Genomic DNA, 23,360 nt, shown 5'->3' with positions numbered 1-23,360 from the left:
AGTCCATCACAAGGCACCATGCACACATATTCACAAACTCATTCACACTTAGGCGTAATTTGGATTAGCCGATTCATCCAGCAGCATGCCTTTGGGAAGTGGGAGGAAACCCATGCATATACAGGAAGAACATGCACAGAAACAGTTCCACATAGACCGTTCAGGATTTAACTATTTTTCATTTGGTAAGATTGAGATTTATTCTATTAAATGTGAATGGGTGTTTTATACGGCATTAGTTCTGATTTTTCAAATTATATTTGAGATTAACTCATATGTGCTCAAATAATTACATGTATATATAATTTCTATATATAATTTCTCTGTTATTTATAAATCCCCTGTTTAGTCTTTATTTCATTTATGCTTACTCCTTAGTTGTTGTTTTTTTTTTCTTTTAATCTGTTAATCAAACTTCTCCTTAGGGATCAAGAAAGTACCTTCTATGTCTGTCTGTCTGTCTGTCTGTCTGTCTCTCTCTCTCTGTCTGTCTGTCTGTCTCTGTGTGTGTGTGTGTGTGTGTGTGTGTGTAGGGCCCATCTGAAAATAGTAGTCTCAGTAGGAATTTCCGGCTTCTCAGTTAACTAATGAGTGAATGAATGAATCACAAAGGATTTTATATTCGTTGCATGTTTTATATTCATTGGATTCATTATATTCACAGCACTAACATAGTGACACAATTTATTCGGATGTTGATTACGTAAATGTAAGCAAATGTAGGATCTCACTATGTCTGCCAAAAACAAAACCCCAACAAGACTGCCTTGTTACAAAACCCAATTACAAGTGGTCACTGGCGGCACGCTCAATACACATGAAATGCCAGGTGTAAATGGATTTCTGTCTCAGTGTCTACTTGTGATCTAATCATCAGAGGTGAATGTTAATAAGAGGTGAGAACAGGGCTCACATCTCTGTCTCTTGGGCTAGTACACTCCTTCTTAAACACTAACCACAAATTCCACACAAATCTTCACTTTGTTAATTTTTTCACTGCTCCCGTTAGGGGTCACCACAGCGGCTTATCTGTCTCCATTATGGAAATCCGGTTTATGCGCCACATATTTGATTTGGAACAGGTTTTTATGATGTATGCCCTTCCTGACACAACCCTCCCATTTTATCCGGGCTTGGGACTGGCACTGAGAGTGCACTAGTTTGTGCAACTGCATTTGCTGGGCTTAGCATCCGATGTGGGGCTCAAGCCCACGATCCTGAGATAAATACTGACTGAACTAGCCAGGCACAGTGGTTTTAAATAGTCAGAGGATTAAAAAAAAATCTTTAAAAAATAAATGAATAAATAGTGATGAGCCAAGTTGATTAAAGTTGGTCAAATGCTAAAACACAACACGGGGTGATAATTGATTTTGTAATTATTTCTCATAATTTGCACCAAAGAAGGAAGCCAGCACAGCTCACTTGAACTTTTCTCATGTTCTTAGCTCTGACTCATCTGAAGAACCGGATTGTGCTCTCTGAATGTACAGCTATTCTGTGAACAAAGAAATGTTGAATTGGCTCCAAATCAAACTTCTGAAGCATTTCAGCCATTTTAGTCGGACAAAGTGTGCTCAGTAGTTCCATTATTCTAAAACGTTCATCGTCTTTAATTTAGACAACAATTGATTTATTAATTTTTTTCTTAAAGAAGCCTACAATTTCAGAAAATCGATCAGCATATTTGTAGTTGAGTTCTTTTGGTGTTTTGGGTTTCAGCATTACATAACACTTTAAATCTCCCTTATCAGGCTAGATACAATTAAACTTCAAAAAAGGAACACAAATGCAGCTTTTTGTAAACCTCTCAGTGGTCAAGAGTCTTCTAAGGAGCATATAATGTCTTAACAAGTGCATCCTCATCCACTTCAAAAGTTCATTCACAAGTAACAAAAGCACACTCTTGTCAAAATGCACATAAAGCAGTTGTGCTCCCCATTTAACCATTAATCGAATGACATATAGGATATGTAATGTGTATGTGCTGCCATACAATACTTATACATATATACATATATACTTATTTATAACAGGGGAAAGCTGTGGTGAACATGGACTCCCTCGTGAATGGAACCTGGGAGAATACCAGTTTCAACATATCTCCTCCATCTCTCTCCTCTTTCAATGGGCTGAACCTGCTGATGGAACTGAAGATACTCTTTGTTCCTCTCTACTCCATGCTAGTCCTAGTAGCCTGCTGTGGAAACCTCTTCCTCCTCTTCCTCATTGGACTGAACAAGAAGCTTCACAGCACAACAAACTTCCTGATTGGAAACCTGGCTCTGGCCGACTTAGTGATGTGTCTTTTCTGTGTTCCCCTGACTGTGTTTTATGCCTTCGATGAGCGTGGCTGGATTTTTGGGAATTTCATGTGCCGCTTCGTCTCCCTTATGCAGACTGCAACTGTCTTCGCAGCAGTCCTGTCTCTGACAGCCATAGCAGTGGACCGCTACATTGTGGTTGCTTATCCCATTCGCCGACGTGTAGGGCGCCATTTTTGCATTCGCCTGGTGCTAAGCATATGGCTCTGTGCCCTGGTAATGTCCATCCCTGCTACCCTACACACTGTGTATTTGGATCTGAGCGCTGCCGGTCATCACATGGCCGTGTGTGAGGAGTTCTGGCAAGAGCAGGAGCTTGGTCGGCTCATCTACTCGTGCTTCTTTCTGCTCCTCTCATATTTTGTCCCTCTTGCAGCTGTGTCTATATCCTACTGTGCCATTTCGTGCCACCTCCAGCACCGGGCCACACAAGGACTTATAGCTGCCATTGCCTCCAATCAGGAAAAATGGGGCCGCAAGAGGCGCAAGACATTCCGCCTGCTGCTCATATCAGTGCTGTGTTTTGCATTCTCCTGGCTCCCCTTGCAGGTGGTCAACCTCATCCGTGACCTGGACACTGACTTTGTTATCTTGAGCAAGAGTCATGTCAATGTGATCCAGGTCTCGTGCCATTTGTTAGCCATGAGCTCTGCATGCTTTAACCCTTTCATCTATGCTTCTCTGCATGACAAGTTTTTGTCCTACTTGTGCCGCCACATGTTCCAGAGGCGCAGACAATCTCAGGCACAAAGCAGCTGCACCACCTCCAGCCGCTTACCCCGCCAACACACTAGCTCCACAGTGGCTGGCATTCCCATGGCAGTGACCAAGACTCTACAAGATAATTAATAATTAAATAATAATCAAGCTAAGTCAATCACTTTAGCCATCACCATTATGCATTCTTCGAAATGGTACAGCACTTTAACACGTTCCCACCATGTTTATGTAAATGTGTACTGCATAAGGCTCTGTAGGGTGGATTGTCCTGTATATGGTGTATATATGGATGCTGTGCAAAGCCTGCTGAACATATTCTCAAAATAGTAATAGTAAATATTAATAGTTAGCTGTCCTCTATATGTCATTAACATAAAATAATGCTGTGACTGTTTAATAACACATGGCTGTACTTTTTTTTTCACGTTTCATTTGCATGGCCATTTTGTATTGCTATAAACTGTAAATGTGTACAGGTGGTTGTAATATGGAATTGTGTTAATGCATGTATTGTGCATATATTGCATTAAATTAGTTAATTTCATATTAAATTCAGTATATACAATATGTATGCAAAAAAAAAAGAAAGAAGAAATGTCCCTTTTTCAGGAGACTGTACTTTAAAGATAATTTTGTAAAATCCAAATAAGCTTTACAGATCTTTATTGGAAAGGGTTTAAACAATGTTTTTCATGCTTGTTCAATGAACCATGAACAATTATTGCACATGCACCTGTGGAACTGTCCTTAAGACACTAAAGAAACCGTTTACAGGCGGTAGACAATTAAGGTCACGGTTACAATAACTTCGGACACTAAAGAGACCTTTCTACTGACTCTGAAAAACACCAGAAGAAAGATGCCTAGGGTTCCTGTTCACCTGCATGAACATGCCATAGACCTGCTGCAGGGACGCATGAGGACTACAGATGTGGCCAGAGCAATAAACTGCATTGTCTATAATGTAAGACGCCTAAGACAGTGCTACAGGGAGACAGGAAGGAAAGCTGATCGTCCTTGCAATGGAAAATTACATGTAACTACGTGTCCCCCCAGATGTGATCGAGAACGTGCAAATGCCTTGGTGAAGAGTGGAGTAACATCTCACAGAAAGAACTGACCAATCTGGTGCGTCCATGAGGATGAGATGCACTGTAGTACTTAAAGCAGCTGGAGGACACCAGATACCGACTGTTACTTTTAATATAGACACCCCCCCCAATCCGCCCACCCCCCCCCCCCCCAAGTAGAATACTTGTTCAGTTTATGTCTCAGTTGTTGAATGTTTTTATGTTTATACAAATATTTACACATGTTCAGAAATGTGCTGGAAATAAAAGCAGTTGAACGTGAGAGGACGTTTCTTTTTTTTGCTGAGTATATTAAATATACATACAGTATACCTGTATATATTTATCGCATAGATTTCTGTCTTCCTCTACAGAAAAATGTGAAGAATAAACACATTAAAAAAAAAGTTTCCACTGAAGGGAATGTACCTCGTACAATCTACTGTAGAACCCAGCTTCATTTTATACAATGGTTGAGTAAAACAGAAAGAATGAAGTGTTGTTACTTCAAGAAAACATTCATGTGAAGTCATTCAAGGAATATTGCCAAAGGAGTTACAACAGCTACAAATGAGTCAAGGGCCTTGGGGGTGGAAAATAAATGTGTCAGCGGTAGACAGACAACATTCAATCTGTCAGCAGTAAACAGGCCACAAATAATCATGAGGAGAATTGTAAATACCTAGGAGCAAGATTGTTTGACAACAAGGATTGGCAAACACAAAAGGGCAGTGAATATTGTTGCATTGTGTTCTGTGCCTGAATAAATATTAACTGAACAAGTTAACTAGAAAAAATATATTCAAAATGTATTTCAAAATATATGCTGAAAATGGGAGGTGAGTGGAAATCAAAAGACTTGGAGGAAGCCCACACAGGCATGGGGTAAACATGCAAAACTCCATACTGACAGTAATCAGAGCTCAGGATCGCACCATTCTACCTGCTTCACCAAGGTGCTGTCCATGCACACACTCATATACACCTAGGGCCAATGGAACCAATGCACCTACATGCCTGTTATGGGCAGGAGGAAACCCACAGAACCACAGGGTGAACATGCACAGATACTAACCCAAGCACAGGATTGAACAAATAAAATACAATGTATTTGACATACATATATTTCACATATAAGATATTGCATGGACATAAAATCCATTTACAATCCATTTAAAATGTATTTCAGATATTTTTTGGAAATGTTCATATTTATATAAAAATATTTATATGTATACTTTTGATTATGGGAACTGTATAGAACAACATAAAAAGTTAATGGACTGAAAACACAAAACTTACACCTTGAAAGTGTGAATACAAAAGTGTGGACGTGACTCATCTTTCTTTTTTTTTTTTTAAGACATCAAGACAGGTAAGAGGATGAGTAATGCTACAATTAGTCATGATTCTGTTCATGAAAGCCTCAATGATATCTTCAAACAAGGCTCTCTCAATGGGTATCAAATGACATGAAATCTGTCAGCCTGCACGTGCACGCTCTTCCTTTGATTTATACAGTCTATTTAGAGGTATAAATGATAATTCACAAAAACAGATCTGAACTGAAATCCTGCTGAGCTCGTCCTGTAAACATGAGAACAGTGCAGTTTATATTTGTAACAAAATTGCTTGGCTCTGAAACATAATTGTATGTACAGATGAGAAGATGATTAATCTGAACAAGAGGAAAGGAACTAACTCACTTGTCGTGATCGATGATGGGACTATTGACTGGAGCAGAAGGGTGATTTCTATAGTGTACAGAAGCATTTTGACCACACAGATCTAAGCACATGCCTCAGATCTCATTGGACAGCACTTTATCTTGCAGTGGGATAACGATCTCAAGCACAATGCTAGAACAACTCTGGAGGGAAAAAGTAATGTTATTGACTTGCTGAGTCAATAATTCAATAACTCCATTTGGACATTATTGTTTAATTTACCGAAGACAAGGCCATGGCTAAAAGGCTTTAAAAATAAGCAGGAGCTCAAAACTTTCTGCATTAGAGCCAAGATCCAATTATTTTTGACCTCTGGGAATATAGAAAGTATGTATAAAGGATGCTGTGTTTATTGTTCAACCAAATGGAAATAACTTCATACATTCACCTCATTACACTAATAGTCATGAATTATTGCAAATTAAGATTGAGCCGCTGTCAAAGTTCTTATTGTCTTATTGTCTGTTTAATTATAAACCCTATCTATTGCTGATATTTAATTTTTCCATGTTGATCTCTTTAATCCAGGGCATGGTGGCTTAGTGGTTTGAACATTTGTCTCCAGGGTTGGGGGTTCGATTCCTGCATTTACCTTGTGTGTATGGTGTTTGCATGTTCTCCCTGTGCTTTGAGGGTTTCAACTGGGTACTTCAGTTTCCTCCCCAGTCCAAGACATGCATTGTAGGCTGATTGGCATTTCCAACACACCAAGTCCCCTGGGATAGACCCCAGGCTCCCCATGACCCTGTGAAGGATAAGTGGTACAGGAAATGGATGGATGGATCTCCTTAAACCACTTCATTAAATGCTTAATAAACCAAATGAATTAACAACAGCTCATATAAAGGGCACCATAAATTATGTATTGATGCTTGCAAAGATTTAACAGCACAATGTTATGCACTGTTCATTTATATATATATTATACATAATGTTCAAAATATTCACAATGTGAACTATCATATACGATGCAAAATCCTAACCGCTTAGAAATTCACACACATTTGAATTTTCACAGGTGAAAGATATTTACAAAATCACTGAGGGAAATAATACAGCCCGCCAGGGGTCTCATAAAATATTCATGACATTCAGTGATATATTCCATTACAGTTTTATTGATCATATACATTTTAGTTTTTGTTTTACTGTTTTAAGGCTTTAAGGCTTTAGTACCACACATTTCTATTTCTTTACTGTCTGTGAAAGTAATAGACATCTGTTTTTACCCCCCCCCCCCCCCTTTCAAGTTTACCCAGGGCCTTGAAGGCATTTGAAAGTGCATTAAACCTCTAAAATTCCGAGTCCCCAGCCATGGTCTAAGAGCCTTCTTGTCTTATTACAACAGTCCTTGAATAAAATATCCATAAAACAAACAATTTATTCAATAGATGGGGCCAATTAGCATAGCCTATGTTTTGTGTAGCTAAAATGGAATGATAGCTTTATAAATAAATTGTCTATGTTTTTGATATTAGGTTCAGACTAAATAATGTAGAGTATTTTTGCATGGGGGAATCCACAGACTGTTCCTTCCTGCACATGAAATAAGCTTTCAGCATGCTATATCACCTGTGTCACTCACAAACTAGAACAAAGCAAAATAGCAGTGATGTGCACAAATATGTTACGGTTAAGCTACTAAATCAGAATAGGAAATTGTTTAAAGTATTTTAAAATATTATTCAGTTTAACTGAATAAATGATAGTAACAAACTCTTAAACCTTAATGGCACAATTAAGAACTTGTAAATCCATTTAATTGACATGAAATCAGTGTTATTGATTCTGGAACATTATGCCTTTTCCCAATATATTTACACACCCCATTGTGAACTGACTGGGTTACATACAATACAAATGCATTTCATTTTCTGTATGGTTCTTCATTTTCTACTTCCACTAGGTGGTTCAGAAATCTGTGGCTTGGTATTATAACTAAAATATGCTGTCTCATTCCAAAATGAGAAATGTACACTGAATGGCATTTGATGACTATTAGAATTGAGTATAAGCGTTCCCTGAGTGGTAGGTGAATGTTTATTTTGAACCCAATTATTATTTAGCTTTGAAAGTGTTGCAGAAAGTGGGAGCCAAGGGGGGGAAATAGTAATTTCTCAGTAATTACAAGGAAATGGAGGAGACCGTGTTGGCTTTTGCAGTTTGTGCATGCGCTGGGATAAAATGATGAACAGTAAATTGGGATCAGAGATAGACACTAGCCAGCTAAAGCTCGTTTATTATAACCCAGAATAAGTGCTGTCTTTCTTTCCACCCCCAGCTTCCTGTGTGCAGAGCCACTTCAGAACACGCATGGAGTTCGTGCTTCACATACTAATACCTCTCCCCTCAAACTGAAAACCTTTCAAGGTGTACGGTTTTCCTGGCTCTATAGTTCTTATCGCTAAGGACTGGGCCAAGGAGCAGGACTGTTACTGTATGTTGTGATTATCTAAATAGTTATTTCTTTGAATAACCAAATTTAGGACTGTCATGGTATATTTCCCAGATATGAACATAAATAAACCATAAATATATTATTTAAATGGGAAATGTCATTGGAGGTGTAACACTTTGGAAATCTATTTTTTCTATTTTTAAAATGACCAGTACGGCATGACTTGATTAACCTCATATTTGTCTGAATAAGTTCTGGTTATTGTGATTTACAGAGTAAACTCTGTGTATCTGTATATGTAGGATAGTAAAGAAAAAAGATGACCAATGGAACAATGGAAAAAGAAATGAATTGTATTTAATTCTGTCTCTTCTATTACAAATCATACTCTCATTACGTTCAGTTGCAGCATTATTTCCAGGCAATACAATGACTTGATCAAAGTGATCAATGTTAGTATAGAAGAGCCACAGAAATAACCCAGTAAACAAGGTAAATCTTGTAAATCTTCATATTACCGTATATGAAATATTTCCTACTAACATGATACTTTTTCATTAATAATAGTCATTTCGTCATGCTTGTTCAAACACACATAGTCAATTTTTGACTCATTAGTTATAACAAAAATGAAATAAAAAAAAACAGCTGTCTACTACTTAATACTCAAATATGTATAATGTGTATGTACATTCTATATGTAAAAGTAAATGCTATTTATAGATGTTACAAATATACAGTATATGCAAATGTTAAATGTAAATGTAGGATTTAAATATGCGAGAGAATATACAAACCGTTCCTGTCTCTGTGATTATCTCTAACATTTTGCATAGAAAGAAGTGGTAACAATTAATCAATTTACAGCAAGTTCACATTCATGTTAAATATACCCTGTACTGTGCTCTCCACTAATATTGGTACCCTTGGTAAATATGAGCAAAGAAGGCTGTGAAACATTGTCTTTTTGGCTGTGAAATATTGTTTAACCTTTTGATCTTTTGTTTAAAAAATTCACTAAAATGTTCCGCTCTAATCAAACAATTGCAAACACAACACTGGTTTATCCAATAAAAATATCTTCGTTAAATATAGATGTTCAACAGTTATTGGCATCATAAATTCCCTTAGTCATTCATAACATTGGGTAAGACCAAGGAATATAGCAGTGATGTGCGGCAAAAGGTTGTTGAGCTTTACAAAATGGGAAGTGGTATAAGAAAATAGCACAAGCATTGAAAATGCCCATTTCCACCATTAGGGCAATAATTAAGTTTCAGTCAACTTGAAATGTTATGTATCAACCTGGAATTGGACGCATGTCTATATTGTCTCAACACACCGTGAAGAAGATGGTTCGAGTGGCCAAAAGGATCACAGCTGGAGAATTGCAGAAGTTAGTTGTCTTGGGGTCAGAAAGTCTCCAAAACTACAATCTGAAGTCACCTACATCACCACAAGTTGTTTGAAAGGGTTTCAATAAAAAAAAGCCTCTACTCTCATCCAAAGACAAACTCAAGCGTCCTTAGTTTGACAGACACTACTGGAACTTCAAATGGGATCGGGTTCTATGGTCAGATGAAACCAAAATAGAGCTTTTTGGCAATAAACACCAGAGGTGGTTTTGACGCACACAGAGAGGTAACTATAATAAATGTAAATGTAAATATGGTGGTGGCTCTTTAATGTTTTGGGGCTGTTTTTCTGCCAAAGTACCTGGACATTTTGTTAGGATACATGGCATCATGGACAAATATCAACAGATATTAAATGAAAACCTGACTGTCTCTGCCAGAAAGCTTAAAATGGGCTGTGGTTGGATCTTTCAGCAGGACAGTGATCCAAAACATACATCAAAATCAACACAAAAATGGTTTACTGACCACAAAATCAAGGTCCTGCCATGACCATCCCAAACCTGTGGGATGAACTGAAGAGGAGAGTCCACCAGCGTGGACCTCGAAATGTGAAGGATCTGGAGAGATTCTGTATGGAGGAATGGTCTCAGATCCCTTGCCATGTATTCTCCAACCTCATCAGGCATTACAGAAGAAGACTCAGAACTGTTATCTTGGCAAAGGGAGGTAGCAAAAAGTATTGATTAAAAGGGTGCCAATAATTGTTGTAGGGCTGCAACTAACGATTATTTTCATAATCAATTAGTTGGCTGATTATTTTTTTGAGTAATTGATTAATCGGATGTGGGGGTCAAACTTCCAGTACAGTTTTTTCGTTTATTTCAAACAAAATCCACAAACTGAGTGTTACAAATATAAACTTAAGACTAAAACTTTACACAACTGTTTGTCCAATTATATAAGATGGAAAAGAACCCAATACACATAGACACACACTAGAATATATATTATATTATTATTTAAAAAATAGTATTTATGCATTATTTTTTATGGATGCACAAAAAGCACTGAATTAAACTACAGTCCTACATTAATAATAAAAACTCCCTTTCACTGCACCTTGTGGTTTCTGTTACTCGCTGTCTTTAGACATATTGTTTTACTTTTGATCTTAGTGTTTTAATTGGACATTACAGATCTAACTTGCGCTCCCACTGTGTATCAGCACGTCTACACTGCGCGTAAGGAGCAACGCGGCCTCGTTACGAAAACATCACTTACAGATCACGTCCGTTATAATAAACGACAGAATTTATACTGCAAGTGAGCGAATACACCATATACTGACAATAAACTTAACTCAAACTAAACCTTTTAAGCAACTTGCACCAGTTTCCCCAGTCCCTTACACACAGTCGAGCACTGTGGATATAAACATATCTTTGTGCTCGTGCATCACTGTTGTGCTTCAGTGCTACATAAACACCGCTTTATAAAGTTTGATCTTCTTCGGGGTGTTTAATATAAAATGGTCTCCTGCCTTAAAGGACATGGGTCATACACTTTCTTCCTCAGTCACTTGACGATTACGCCTCTGTCTAATGGAGATTGGGGTCACGTGGGGAATAGAAGATAACGTTGACATAAACAGTAAAGTGAAGAAAGTCATTGTCGGTGACTCTGGGTAGCCGCTAAAGCTAGTGGCATCACATTATGTGCGTATGATGTCATGCACCATCGACTAGGAAGCGGCCTTTACTTCCGGTTAGTAAAAGACTAATGTGTTCCATTTGAGACAATATTACCTTTCTAAAATTCATACACTAGACCAGTGGTTCTCAACCTTTTGTGAGCTCTGGACCCCTAGCATATTTTGAACAATCCACAAGGACCCCCTCACTCCACAACAATTATAGGCTTAATTATTGCTTTATTTTATTAATATTTAACATTAATAATATTAACATTGGACATTTAAAATTTAATCAAAACATTTGAAGATTTTATTTTTTACTTTTTATTGTTGGTGTGACATTTAATTTGACTCCCTGAATGATCTTTTGTTTATTTTATCCATCAATGCAACACATGAACTTGTCTACCACTCATAGGTTTTTGCAAATTATCCTTTCATTTGTAAATAAATTTAAAATAAATCCATCAATGAACAATCGTCAGCCCAGCTAACGTGATATTTGTGAATGCACGCGAATAACCAAATTGATTAATTTTAAAACTTTTGAATAAGTTTTGATACAATTAACTAAAAAATATATGTAATATTATTTAAACATTTTAAAAACGTTCCTATGGACCCCCTGCAATTACACCACTGACCACTAGAGGTCCGCGGAAATACTGCACTAGATGGTAGAGTATATAGTGCATAGTGTAAGTGTATAGTACATCATTTGGGAAGCAGCTTTAGTATTTACTCTCCGAAGCATGTTTTCGGAACAGAAGTAATTTAATGAGTAAACGTGCCACGCGCAAACCAACGATTGAAATGATTTTCATAATCAGTTACTATCGATTTTATCGATTAGTTGTTGCAGCTCAAAATTGTTGCACACCTATATTTAACAAAGTTTTTTTTTTTTCTTGATAAACCTGTGTTTTGATTGCAATTGTTTCATATCCATGAGAGCAGAGTATTTTTGTAAATTAAAAAAAAAGATCAAAAGGTTCAACAATAAAGCCAATTTTTTACAGCCTTCTTTGCTCATATTTATCAAGGGTGCCAATATTAGTGGAGGGCACTGTAATTACAGTTTGTGTGTTTCTTGTGAATAAAATGCATTATCAAGGGAAATAAATAAACAGGTGGAAGAATAAGTCCCCCACGATTTGTTCACAAAGTGGCCATTTCAATTACAATACAGATCATACAAAAGGAATTGATATTTTTGACCACCTCCAAGGGGAAACTACACTCGCCGTCACTTTTTATTAGGAACACCTGTACACCTGCACATTCATGCAGTTATCATTCTGTGTAAACACCAGAGACTGCTGTGTGGAGATCAGTAGTTTATGAAATACTCAAACCAGCCCATCTGATACCAGTATCCATGCCATGATCAAAGTCACCAAGATCACACTTTTTTTTCCTAATAAAGTGGACAGTGAGTGTATGTATAAGGTTTGTGTGGATATGGTAAGTTGATAAAAGTGTAAGCAACATTGGCTTAACAAACTGTAAGGTTACATGTTTAATGAAGGTTCTATGACTGATTGGAGGATGACCACAGCAGTTTCCTTCAGAACTAGTGGATTTTTTTTTCATGTGCTGGTTTCCATGCTGTGGACCAACAAATTTACCTAGTGACTGTAATGTTGATCTATGAAAAGCTACAAAATCTCCTCACAAAATCCTGTCACCCTCTGGCTATTCTTGTCAGCCCCGGTGACCAAGGTGTCCTGATGGTCCTCCACTTAGTTGCAGAACCAAGGTTACATACGTCATCTTCTTGGACATTGGACAACTTTCACAAACAGATTTTGCTCTTCTAAAGGTATTCCCAATTAGCTGAACTACCTTCTTGCGTATTCGCCAAAAATCAGGCAGAGCACTGATACATTCGACCAATGAGCGGCAAAACAGTTTGAGATACAGCATTCCCAGTTTCCCTACTGGAATTGCCACCACCAGTATCCTAGCCAGGCATAGAAAGTTTGCAGATATGGCCAGTAAAAATTTCATGATTCACATCTAATTAACTGGGCTCTGTCTTCTCTGAAGAAAGCTCTTATGGTAAGCAAGACATGTCTCATGCCAATGAACTTAACAGTATGCAAAGATGATGTGAAAGTGGAGGAGCAGAGGAGCCTACTGCTGTCTACAGCAACCGGTATGTGGAAATATGCATATTTTTTGGTCTGTGGTCACAAAACAATCATGTTTGTTCACCATTTTCATTATATCTGGTATGTATAGCATAAGGAAGATTCCATAAGCAGATTCCTTTTTATTTAAAAAAAAAAAAAAAAAAGGCCTGATCTGTGTATTATTTTTATTACCTGCAGCCAATTTACACATTTTTATCAGGCAGACCCCTGTATTTTCACTACATTCTCCCTTTCAGCATTCACTAATAAGGGAGCGGCTGGATACTTCATGGACTCCAGTCCTGCTCATCAGCTCAACATTCCCATGCAACCCTTGAAAAATGGATCTGAGTTCTGTGTTCAAGCTCTGGGTGCTAATCTGGTCAGCGAGGGAGTCGTCACTCACCAAATAAAGCAGCCTCTGCATAGATAAAAGGACCACGCATAGTGAAGTGGCCTCCCTCCTCATCAAGGAAACTTCCATCATCCCCATCATCCCTGTACTAGGGTTGCTATGGCTACAGACACACAATCCAAGAATCTCCTGGTCTGGACAAGAAATCACAGCCTGGTCCTACCACAACACATGCATTTCACACCATGTTAGAACCATTTTGACATCTGTTGAAAGCCTTGAAATGGAGGTGTCGGTTAACATAAAAGCCTGTTATGAGGAGTTTTCGGAGGTATTCAGTAAGGCCAAAGCATGTGCTCTGCTCCTCACAGACCTTATCACTGTGGCATTAAATTGCATTAAATTATCCCCCCCCCCCTTGTCACACGTTTAACCATTTTCTCACTATGAAAGCAAAACTATGGAATACATCACCAAAGCACTGTAACAAGGAACAGGTCATCCATTTGTAATAGCCAATATAGATGACATCCTCACATTACCATTTCTCTACAGAACCACATGTGAGGCAAGTTTTGCAAGCCAATAAATTGTTCATCAAAGGAGAGGGTGTGTCCTTCATAGGATCAGTGGAGATGGGTTTATCATGGACGCCGCAAAAATCTGTGCTGTCACAGAGTGGCCAACACCTCAGAATATAAAGGATCTGTGATGCTTTTTAGGGTTCACGAATTTATACAGGTATTTTATTCAAAGTTTTGTTCAGTTGATTTGTGACTTTGATTTGTGATTTGTTGGCCATCAAGCTGTCATTAGAAGAGCAGCACTATTAGTTATAGTGGGTTAAACATCCATCAATCCATCCATCAAGCCATTTTCTGTACCGTTTATCCTACACAGGGTCGTGGGAAGCTTATAGCCTATCACAGGAGACTCGGGGCACAAGGTGGGGGACATCAAGAATTGTGTTAACCCATCAAAGGGCACAATTGCACACCTATTCACACAGCCATTCAGACACTATGGACAATTTGAAAATGCAAATCAGCCTACAATGCATGTCTTTGGACTGCAGGAAGAGAAACTGGAGTACCTGGAGAAAACCACTGAAGCACATGCAAACGCTGCGCACACAGGTCTGAGGCATGAATTGAACCCCCAACCCTGGAGGTGCAAGGCACACCTACTAACCACTAAGACACCGTGACCCTGGGCTAAACATCCATTGAGTGTCTTTATTGATCATAAAACATTTAATCGGCAAAACACCTCATGCCTCACCAAGCCAGATGGGCAGTATTCTTCTCCCTTTTCAAGTTCATAGCTAGCCTTAGCAGGGACAGTGATAAACAGATCTCTAAGTAACCAACCAATGCCAACTTTTTGCCCCTCTGAGAAGACTTAATTTCCCCCACCTACAAATATGCCCTCATTACATGGACTCACACTTTCCTAGTCACTGGAAACCCTGGGAAAACAAAGACCCATCAACTCCTCAGTCAAAGTACTGGTTGAAGTGTAATTTTAAAGGACATTCTGATTTAAAGTTCATCAAATCATCTTCATTAAATCTGTGCCCAAGCCAAAACCCCAGAGACAGGCTACTCCCACTTTATCCTTCAGTGCCGTTTTGGTGGCAACAATTTCTGTAGCTATAGATAGATTTTCTTTAAGACTCTCTCTCTAATTTCTACTCACAGAATTTGAGATAGGTAGTCTATTTCAGAATGTGTTCTGATATTTTGGCATGGAGATATTTCTGTATAGTTTCTGATAAAGGACCCCAATTCACATCATAAGTGTGGCAATCATAATTGGAGAAGCTAGGAGTCTCAATCAGTGTCAAGTCAGGTTACCACCCTCAAGCTAATGGTAAATGTGAAGTGACAGGCTAATCATGAAATAGGAAGATTTCCAAGAACTTTGCCACAAATGACCTGAAGCATGAACATGTTTTCTTACATGGGCTGAATATGCCCAGAATTACTTTTGCCAGTATGCCATGCAAAAAATACCCTTCTAATGTGTACTAGGCCTTCAACCACCACTATTCCCCAGAAATGCCATTCCCACTGATGCACTGGCAGTAGACAAGTGATTTCATATCAGCCTTGGACTTAGTCCACGTATGCTTAGAACAATCAGTCCTACAGCACAAAGAATTTGTCATTTACCGCTCTGAGACATACATATGAACCAGGGGACTAATTTTTTCACAACTGTTTCATAATTCCAAATAAAAATGAGATTTGCAAATTATTATTATTTTTTTTTACAAATATGTTTTATATCACAAACACAACTGTTCCCTGCATTCATTTGTGGATTGCTGTTTGCATTTGTGGATGTTGAAACATTTCTAGCGTCAAGAGTGCACACAAGTCAGCAAATAGTTGGACTCCACCCACTGTCTACTCAAGCCAATCGGATCACCGCCACATTGCACTGACCAATCGTAGCACATTCTCGCACCAACCAATCACGTTTTGTTTTACAGTCAGGACAGGAACAGAGTCATATTAAAAGATTTACAGGGTCTTTTCTTTCTCCTCTCTGACAAAGACCTCAAACTGAAGCAGCTTATCTGTGAAGAACTTGTTTAGATCCTATGGATATTAAACTAAGAGCCTTGTATGGTGATATCTAGTGTATCATTACAATCTATAACAAAGCACTTGAAAGAGCCCAATTATGGCTCTGTGTGCACCCAGGCATCTGTTCAGATCCAAGTGTAAGCCATCAACAATAACTGTACATCCCTAGTGTACAACTCTGTGTGTCTCACTCCCTATAAGCACAACTTTCTAAAAGTTCACCATCAGCTTTTTTCATTTTGTGAACATATCTCATTCTAGGAATAGCAAGGGCAGGTGCTTCAAACTCCGAAGTCTTCCTTCGCAATGATGCTTCATGGAATTGCAGTGATTCCTGCCAGCACACAGAAATTGATCTTTCATGGGCCTATTCTGTAGGATGCTGTTTGTAGCTCCAAATTTCTTAAAGTTTTTAAAGTTTGACACAAAGTCTGTCTGCTTTGCCCTCAGTGTCCTCCCTCTCATCATTGTCTAATACCATGATCTCGAAATGCTCATTATATATCATCTATTCACAAAGATTATCATTAAGAACTACTTGGCATGACCATGTAGTGGTTGAGAGGGTTGAGTCAGACTAATGGCACTGCTTTTGAATATCTTATTCAACTAGTGAGTGATGTACAAAGAGCAAAATGTGTAAAGTGTTTGCAATAAAAGACAAAGCTGTAAAAAGCTTCTGTGCAGCTGTTTTTTGGTTGCATCTGCACTCACCAAATTTAGTGAATGCACTGTGCAGGAGATCAATGAAAAGATTCTTTGCATCATAGGCCTGATCAGCCTAGTACTCATTTCTAGTTTAGTATAGTATTTTACTCCTGCATCCAAATGACAATTTAATTAGTGTAGGAGGGAAGAGTTTCTGTCAGGTTGGTAGGCAGCATTTTACATTATATGGTTGTTGGGTTTTTTTTTCTAGAAACTAAACATTGTATGATATTTGGGCATACATAACTATGATGTTACATGACCCATACCAAGTAAACTGTTGAGAGACTCCTCCAAGGCACCCATTTATGAACCGAAAAGCAGATAACCCTAACCCTAGCACTAAGTAACTACAGTGAGTAGCAGCAGTAAAAAAAATGCTTTTCTTTTTTTTTTCAATGCAAAAAGCAGCATCTGCCTGCAAAATAACTGACGTGTCAGTTCAAAATACACGATTACTTCTATTATGACTAACTAATCACCATTATGTGGAAACCGCAAAATGTCATAGTCGCCGCATAAGAGTAAACCCAATATGCTTCAGTGCCTATTTCCAGTTCTGGTCTTTAGACAGCATTTGCCTGATTTGGGATGCATCAGTAGTGGCCTAGTGTTGTAAATGACTAGCTAATGCTAGTGTGCATTTGCAATGCTTACCACTCTCATGCTTTGTCATTCTGTCATTCATCCTGCCAGTTTTAGAATACTGTGACAAACAAGTTTAATCTGTTCTTTTGGTTTCTCTGTTTTCTCTGAATGTGGAGGTTCAGTAAGAGTTAAAAATTCTTCATTCAAATTCTGTATAGCTTGGTGCATCATGTTGATGTTCACTTCAGTCACTTAAGTTTTTACTGAACTTTACTACAAGCAACAGGTCAATTCAACAGATCTATAGCTAAGTTAGCTAAGTAAATGTAAACGTTAACTAGCTAGTCGTTTTGCCAAACATTAGCAAATCATATAATTGTTTGCTATATTAGACTGTTTATTTGATAAAATTTAGTTAATCATCAGAATAGCTGGCACTTCTGAGCATTTGCGACATGAAGTATAACAGGCAACACACTGCAGTAAAGAAGGAGGAAGTGCAGCGTATGATAGAGTATCGACATTTAAACATAAGCTGACCTCAGTTTTTAAAAAAGAGAAACTACATCAGAAACCAGAAACACTGCAGAACCGCCAACCTCTGGTAGAGCTTCAGTGCCTACATCATCAGCACACTTATTTTGGCTTCATTCTTATAAGTGTACATACTATATGTACAAAGAAATACACTCACCAACCACTTTATTAGTAACACCTGCTCATACATGCAGTTATCCAATTAGCTAATCATGTAGCAACAGTGCAATGCATAAAATCATGCAGATATAGGTCAAGATCTTCAGTAAATGTTCACATCAAATGTGAACAGTCTCAAGAATTTACACAGAAAGGTGCAGGGAAAAAACATCCAGTTAGCCTTGTTGATGAGAGAGATCAGAGGAGAATGGCTAGACTGGCTCAAGGTGACAGGAAGGTTACAGTAACTCAAACAATCTCTCTTTACAACCGTGGTGAAGCAGAAAAGCATCTCAGAACAGGCAACCCACAGAATATCGAACCCCGGGGAAGACGGTCTACAACTGCAGAGGACCCCATCAGGGTCCACTCCTGTCAGACAAGAACAGAATTCTGAAGCTACAGTGTGCACAGGCTCAGCAAATCTAGGCAGTTCAGGGAAAAAGACCAGGCAGCTGTCCAGTGACATGTTAAGTCACAGAGAGCACAATTGTCCCATTCTGATATTTCATGTGAACATTAAATGAAATTCTTGACCTGCACCTGCATGATTTCATGCGTTGCAATTAAATATGAACTTTACCTAAATGTACCTGGAAAGACTGGAAACCCCTGGGGAAAAAACCCAGAGGAAGAAATACCTGCAGTGTCCTCAATCTCAGCTTCATCATTCAAGTACCTAATTGATCTCAATTAGAGATATACACAGGACAGTTTTAAATTATTATTATTATTATTATCCTTCTTGTGCACTTTTTTTGTTTCCCTAAAGCTAAACAAACTAGTAGCTGGTGAAGTCTGGCAATCTTTCTAAAAAAAACAACAACAACAACAAAAAACAGTGTGCCTACTATTTGTATCTGTTTAGAACACATGATCTGTTCATTTTGCATAATGTTGTTTTTTTTCTCAATAGCGAGAGGTTGATGTCTGATTAAGCATTCAGTGTCTAGATTTAGTCATTTAGGAGTGGAGTATGCTTACTTCACTGCTCCACACACTAAAATATGCAATCTAGGTGTGGAACTAATGCTTGCATTTCAGATTATTGATTTCAAAATGAAAAACAGGGGGTCCATTTCCTACCCTGATAGCAAATGAATAATGGCCCAATGCTGGCCCACATTTCACCATTTCATCTTATCCACATATTGCTGTGAGAGCGATAAATAGCAATGAACTCATTCAAGTCTGGCTGAGGGAACGCAGACATAACTCATCTTGATAAGATAATATCCGAGTGATGATATAGCGCAAGAACGTAGGGCAGCTGTGGCTCAGGTGGTAGAGAGGGTTGTAGGGTTACATTGTAGGGTTGGGGGTTCGAGTCCCGGCCCACGTGACTCCACATGCTGCAGTGTCCTTGTGCAAGACACTGAACCCCAAGTTGCTCTCGCTGGCAAGTTAGTGCCTTGCATGGCAGCTCTGCTATCATTGGTGTGTGTGAATGGGTGAATGAGAGCTAGTGTAAAGCGCTTTGGAACCGCTAAGGTTAACAAAGCACTATATAAGTGTAGACCAGACCAATGTACAGTGAATGCCACTTTTGGCCCAAAATGTCACACGAGCATTTGGCCCTTTTTGGTACAGATTCCAAGCATGCCTAAACTCAACCCTAATGAGTCTGCAATTTTGTGCTATCTGGATACAGTTACCACAGAATTAATTAGCATCCATGTGTGGCCTGTGCACTTCTACCTACAGTATCTCATCATCTGTATCATTGCAATTTAGTTTAGCTCAATGTGTGTTTATTCTCAGATAACAAATTTCTCTCAGTTTGGTTCTTCTACACATTCGTTCTCCTGAGACACGTCTCTATTTGAGCACACAGACGAGTGAATTATGCCATATCAGCACTCTCCCTGGTTGCACACAGTCTGTAACAGCACATGTATTTCACTAAACTAATTCACAGTTCTCTATAATCACACTGAGTGCTGATCCCCAGTAAAAGCAATGTGTGCTATGATTAACACTTGACTCTATAACTCTGCTATTAATGACTCACCTGTCAGGCATAGAAGGCTTTCTTTTATATTAGTCACTCAACATGTTTTGGAAGATATACTCCAAAATTTCGGATTTTGGTGAATTTCATCAGCATTCTCCCAAACTCTAAATTCTCCCATAGGTCGATTCTTCTTCTATGTTCAAGGCAAGGTTTTCTTTTTCCTTAGTGAGGTCTATCACTGTGGGCATGTCTCAGTGGGACATTCCACCCAATTACACTGCTAGACTCCATTGAAAAACCTGTTGCCCTGTTATTTTTCAACAGACTAAATCATTTTTATATATCTACATAAAATTTAAATATCCATTTATTCAGCATCAGTGACCGTTTTATCCTGGTCAAGGTCACGGTGGATACGGCACCAAACCTACCTGATCCTACTTATTTTGGGACAAGTTCTGATCAATAATCATGCTTGTGATATGGTCTGATGAAGGTTCAGTTGTCAGATGAGCTCATCATTGTCATTCTTCCATGCTATTTGGGACTCATCAATCATCTCTGTTAGCACCACATGTTGCATAACACTTAAAGTAACTCATGACAAAAGGGCTAGGGATGAAACACAGATGTAGGATTCAAGCTGGCTCAGAAGTAGAATGTATGATTTACGAAAAGGTTCTTAAAACAGCAGAAGGAGACTCGTCTGAACACGTTGTTGTTTTTTGGGGGCTGAAAGCAGCGTTTGTGTTACTTTGAAACATAAATGTATTATATAGATATGATGACCTTTAACCAAAGCCCACTTTCAAGGCAGATCGATTTTTTTGGGTGTGAATTGCTTTCCCGTTCCACATGAATAGACCAAGGCCTATTCTTCAGTATTGTGTAATTTTCCATTCTGGCTTGCACAAGACAAGTTGAAGTGAAGTTTGAAATCGATTTCATTTACTATATGCCAATATGAATAGAATAGAAACACCAAAAGAATGAAGATTGCAGCATGGATGAAGGACTTTCAGGCCTTCTTTGCACAGTATTGTAGTATAAGTGAGTAAGTTTTATTTATAAAGCACATTTACAACAATAGTTGCCCAAAGTGCTGTACATAAGAATAAAATTGAGACTAAAAATACAGACAGGGCGCAATAAATAATAAATCATGGCAAGAGATAATAATCGTAACAACAATTTCAAAACGCAAGTGGGAAGAGACGTGTTTTTAGTTTTGATTTTAAAATGGTAAATGATGAGGCGCTCCTGATATGTAGGGATGGGTCATCTTGTAAATGTTATAGAAGTGTCATATAAGTGTTAACTTTTTTTTTTTTTTTTTTTTAGATTATCATTTGAATAATTTCACAAACAATGCATCCATTATGAAAACATCTGATAGAGAAATAACATTTTTAAAAATCCCAGGGATAACCGCATAGTACAACCATAATGGTTCCAGTTGGAATTGAGTAGGAAATTGATATGATTCTCACATGAACATAAAAATGAATGATGAGAAGCCAAACCAGACCCCTCTTGTTACTGTATGAGACTGGTGTAGATACTTTTTCATGCTATTCACATATTTGTGAACGACGTTATGACCTACACCTTATGTACACTCAATGGCTTGTCAACCAGATAGTAACTGCACACTGTAGACTTTTTCCTGAATTAAAAACTGAAGATTAATGCAGTCTGGTTAATCTGTGGTTTTGGTTTTTTGTTTTAGCAAGAAACATAGTTAACTAGTTTGGTCCATGTTTAACATACAGAAACTAGAAACAGAATCCACTAGTAACTATTATATTCTTACAGACACTATTTGCTTTAATGTAGCAAATTTGATTCCCCTCTAGCAACAAGCCAAGAATGGCATTTAAATGTATTTTCAGCATACTTGTGATTTGTCTATTTGGCCAAAAAAAAAAGCATTAGTCATATTCTTGCTATGTTGGAGGCTGAGATATTTTAATGCCAAGGACCGTGAGATTCGTCCCAACAGCCCAGGCAATTTGTTCATTCACCACTTCCTCTGTGCCACCAACACCACGTCCAATCACTTCAGAAGGAGTGTGAACTAATTACCATAATTCATGAGAAACAAGACTTTTGATTACTCCACTAGGCTTATGTAATAGCCTCCACTCCACATTTTAATATGAACTCATTCATTTTTCCCCCTCAGAAATGTATCTTTGATTTATTGTAGTATTATCTTTCATATCTTTCAAGACTGAAGTATATGCATTTATCTTCTAATGAAAATGACGATGGACAAGGAATAATCTAAAGCTTTTGAAGCTATGATTGCCTTGTCCCAAGTGGTTTGAAGACATGAAACAAAATGGACTTTTTTATTCCCTCCAAAGCCAATGACATTTCATTTTGGACTTCACCATACTGTATGTTTTGTCCTACCTTAAATCTCATCTCATCAAGGAAGCAAGTTGTTCAGCAATCTGAAATGCAGGTCATCATTTATAACAGCTGTAGAGAAACTGAGAGGAGATAAAAAAAAAAAAATCTTTAATAATTTAAGTAATTTTATTATGTTTTATTAAATTATACAAATAAGGGTGTGACAGTGTTCAGTATCAAATGTGGCAGTATACCATGATAAGGAAATACACTGTTAATGTTATTCACAAGAACTTTATTAACAACATGCTACATGAAATGAAGTGCCAACTAAGATGTTCGACAATAATTAAAGAAAGAGGTACATGCCTTTTTATAGAATAAATATACCAGTAAAGAAATGCTGTGAAGCAAAGATAATGAAATGAAACATAAACCTAAATAAAACTACTATAAAGAGCAGTAAACAGCAAAAGTCAATATTTAGTGTAAAACACTTGGCCTTTAACAATGTAGGCTCAGGTATACTTCGCACACTCGTATAAGCAACTTGGAGACATTTTCTGAAGACTATATCCTCACACTTACTTTTGTTTTGGTAGGTTAAACCTGACAGCCTTCTTTATGTTTTTTTTTGGTCTGAAATGTGGTCTGTTACAGTATTTAAATATTACAATCTTTA

The 23,360-nt window shown here is 37.9% G+C and overlaps 1 protein-coding gene across 1 annotated transcript; it reads left to right on the top strand.

Moving 5' to 3' along the window:
* Positions 1–2,042: 2,042 nt before the first annotated feature.
* On the top strand, positions 2,043–3,173 carry prlh2r (prolactin releasing hormone 2 receptor). Its single transcript, XM_053632850.1, has one exon. The coding sequence runs from the start codon at positions 2,055–2,057 to the stop codon at positions 3,171–3,173; it is 1,119 nt and encodes a 372-aa protein (XP_053488825.1). The 5' UTR covers positions 2,043–2,054.
* Positions 3,174–23,360: the final 20,187 nt, after the last annotated feature.

The sequence above is a fragment of the Ictalurus furcatus genome, chromosome 9 (genome assembly GCF_023375685.1).
Source record: "Ictalurus furcatus strain D&B chromosome 9, Billie_1.0, whole genome shotgun sequence".
Lineage (NCBI taxonomy): Eukaryota > Metazoa > Chordata > Actinopteri > Siluriformes > Ictaluridae > Ictalurus > Ictalurus furcatus.
This window is presented reverse-complemented; position numbering and strand designations above follow the sequence as displayed.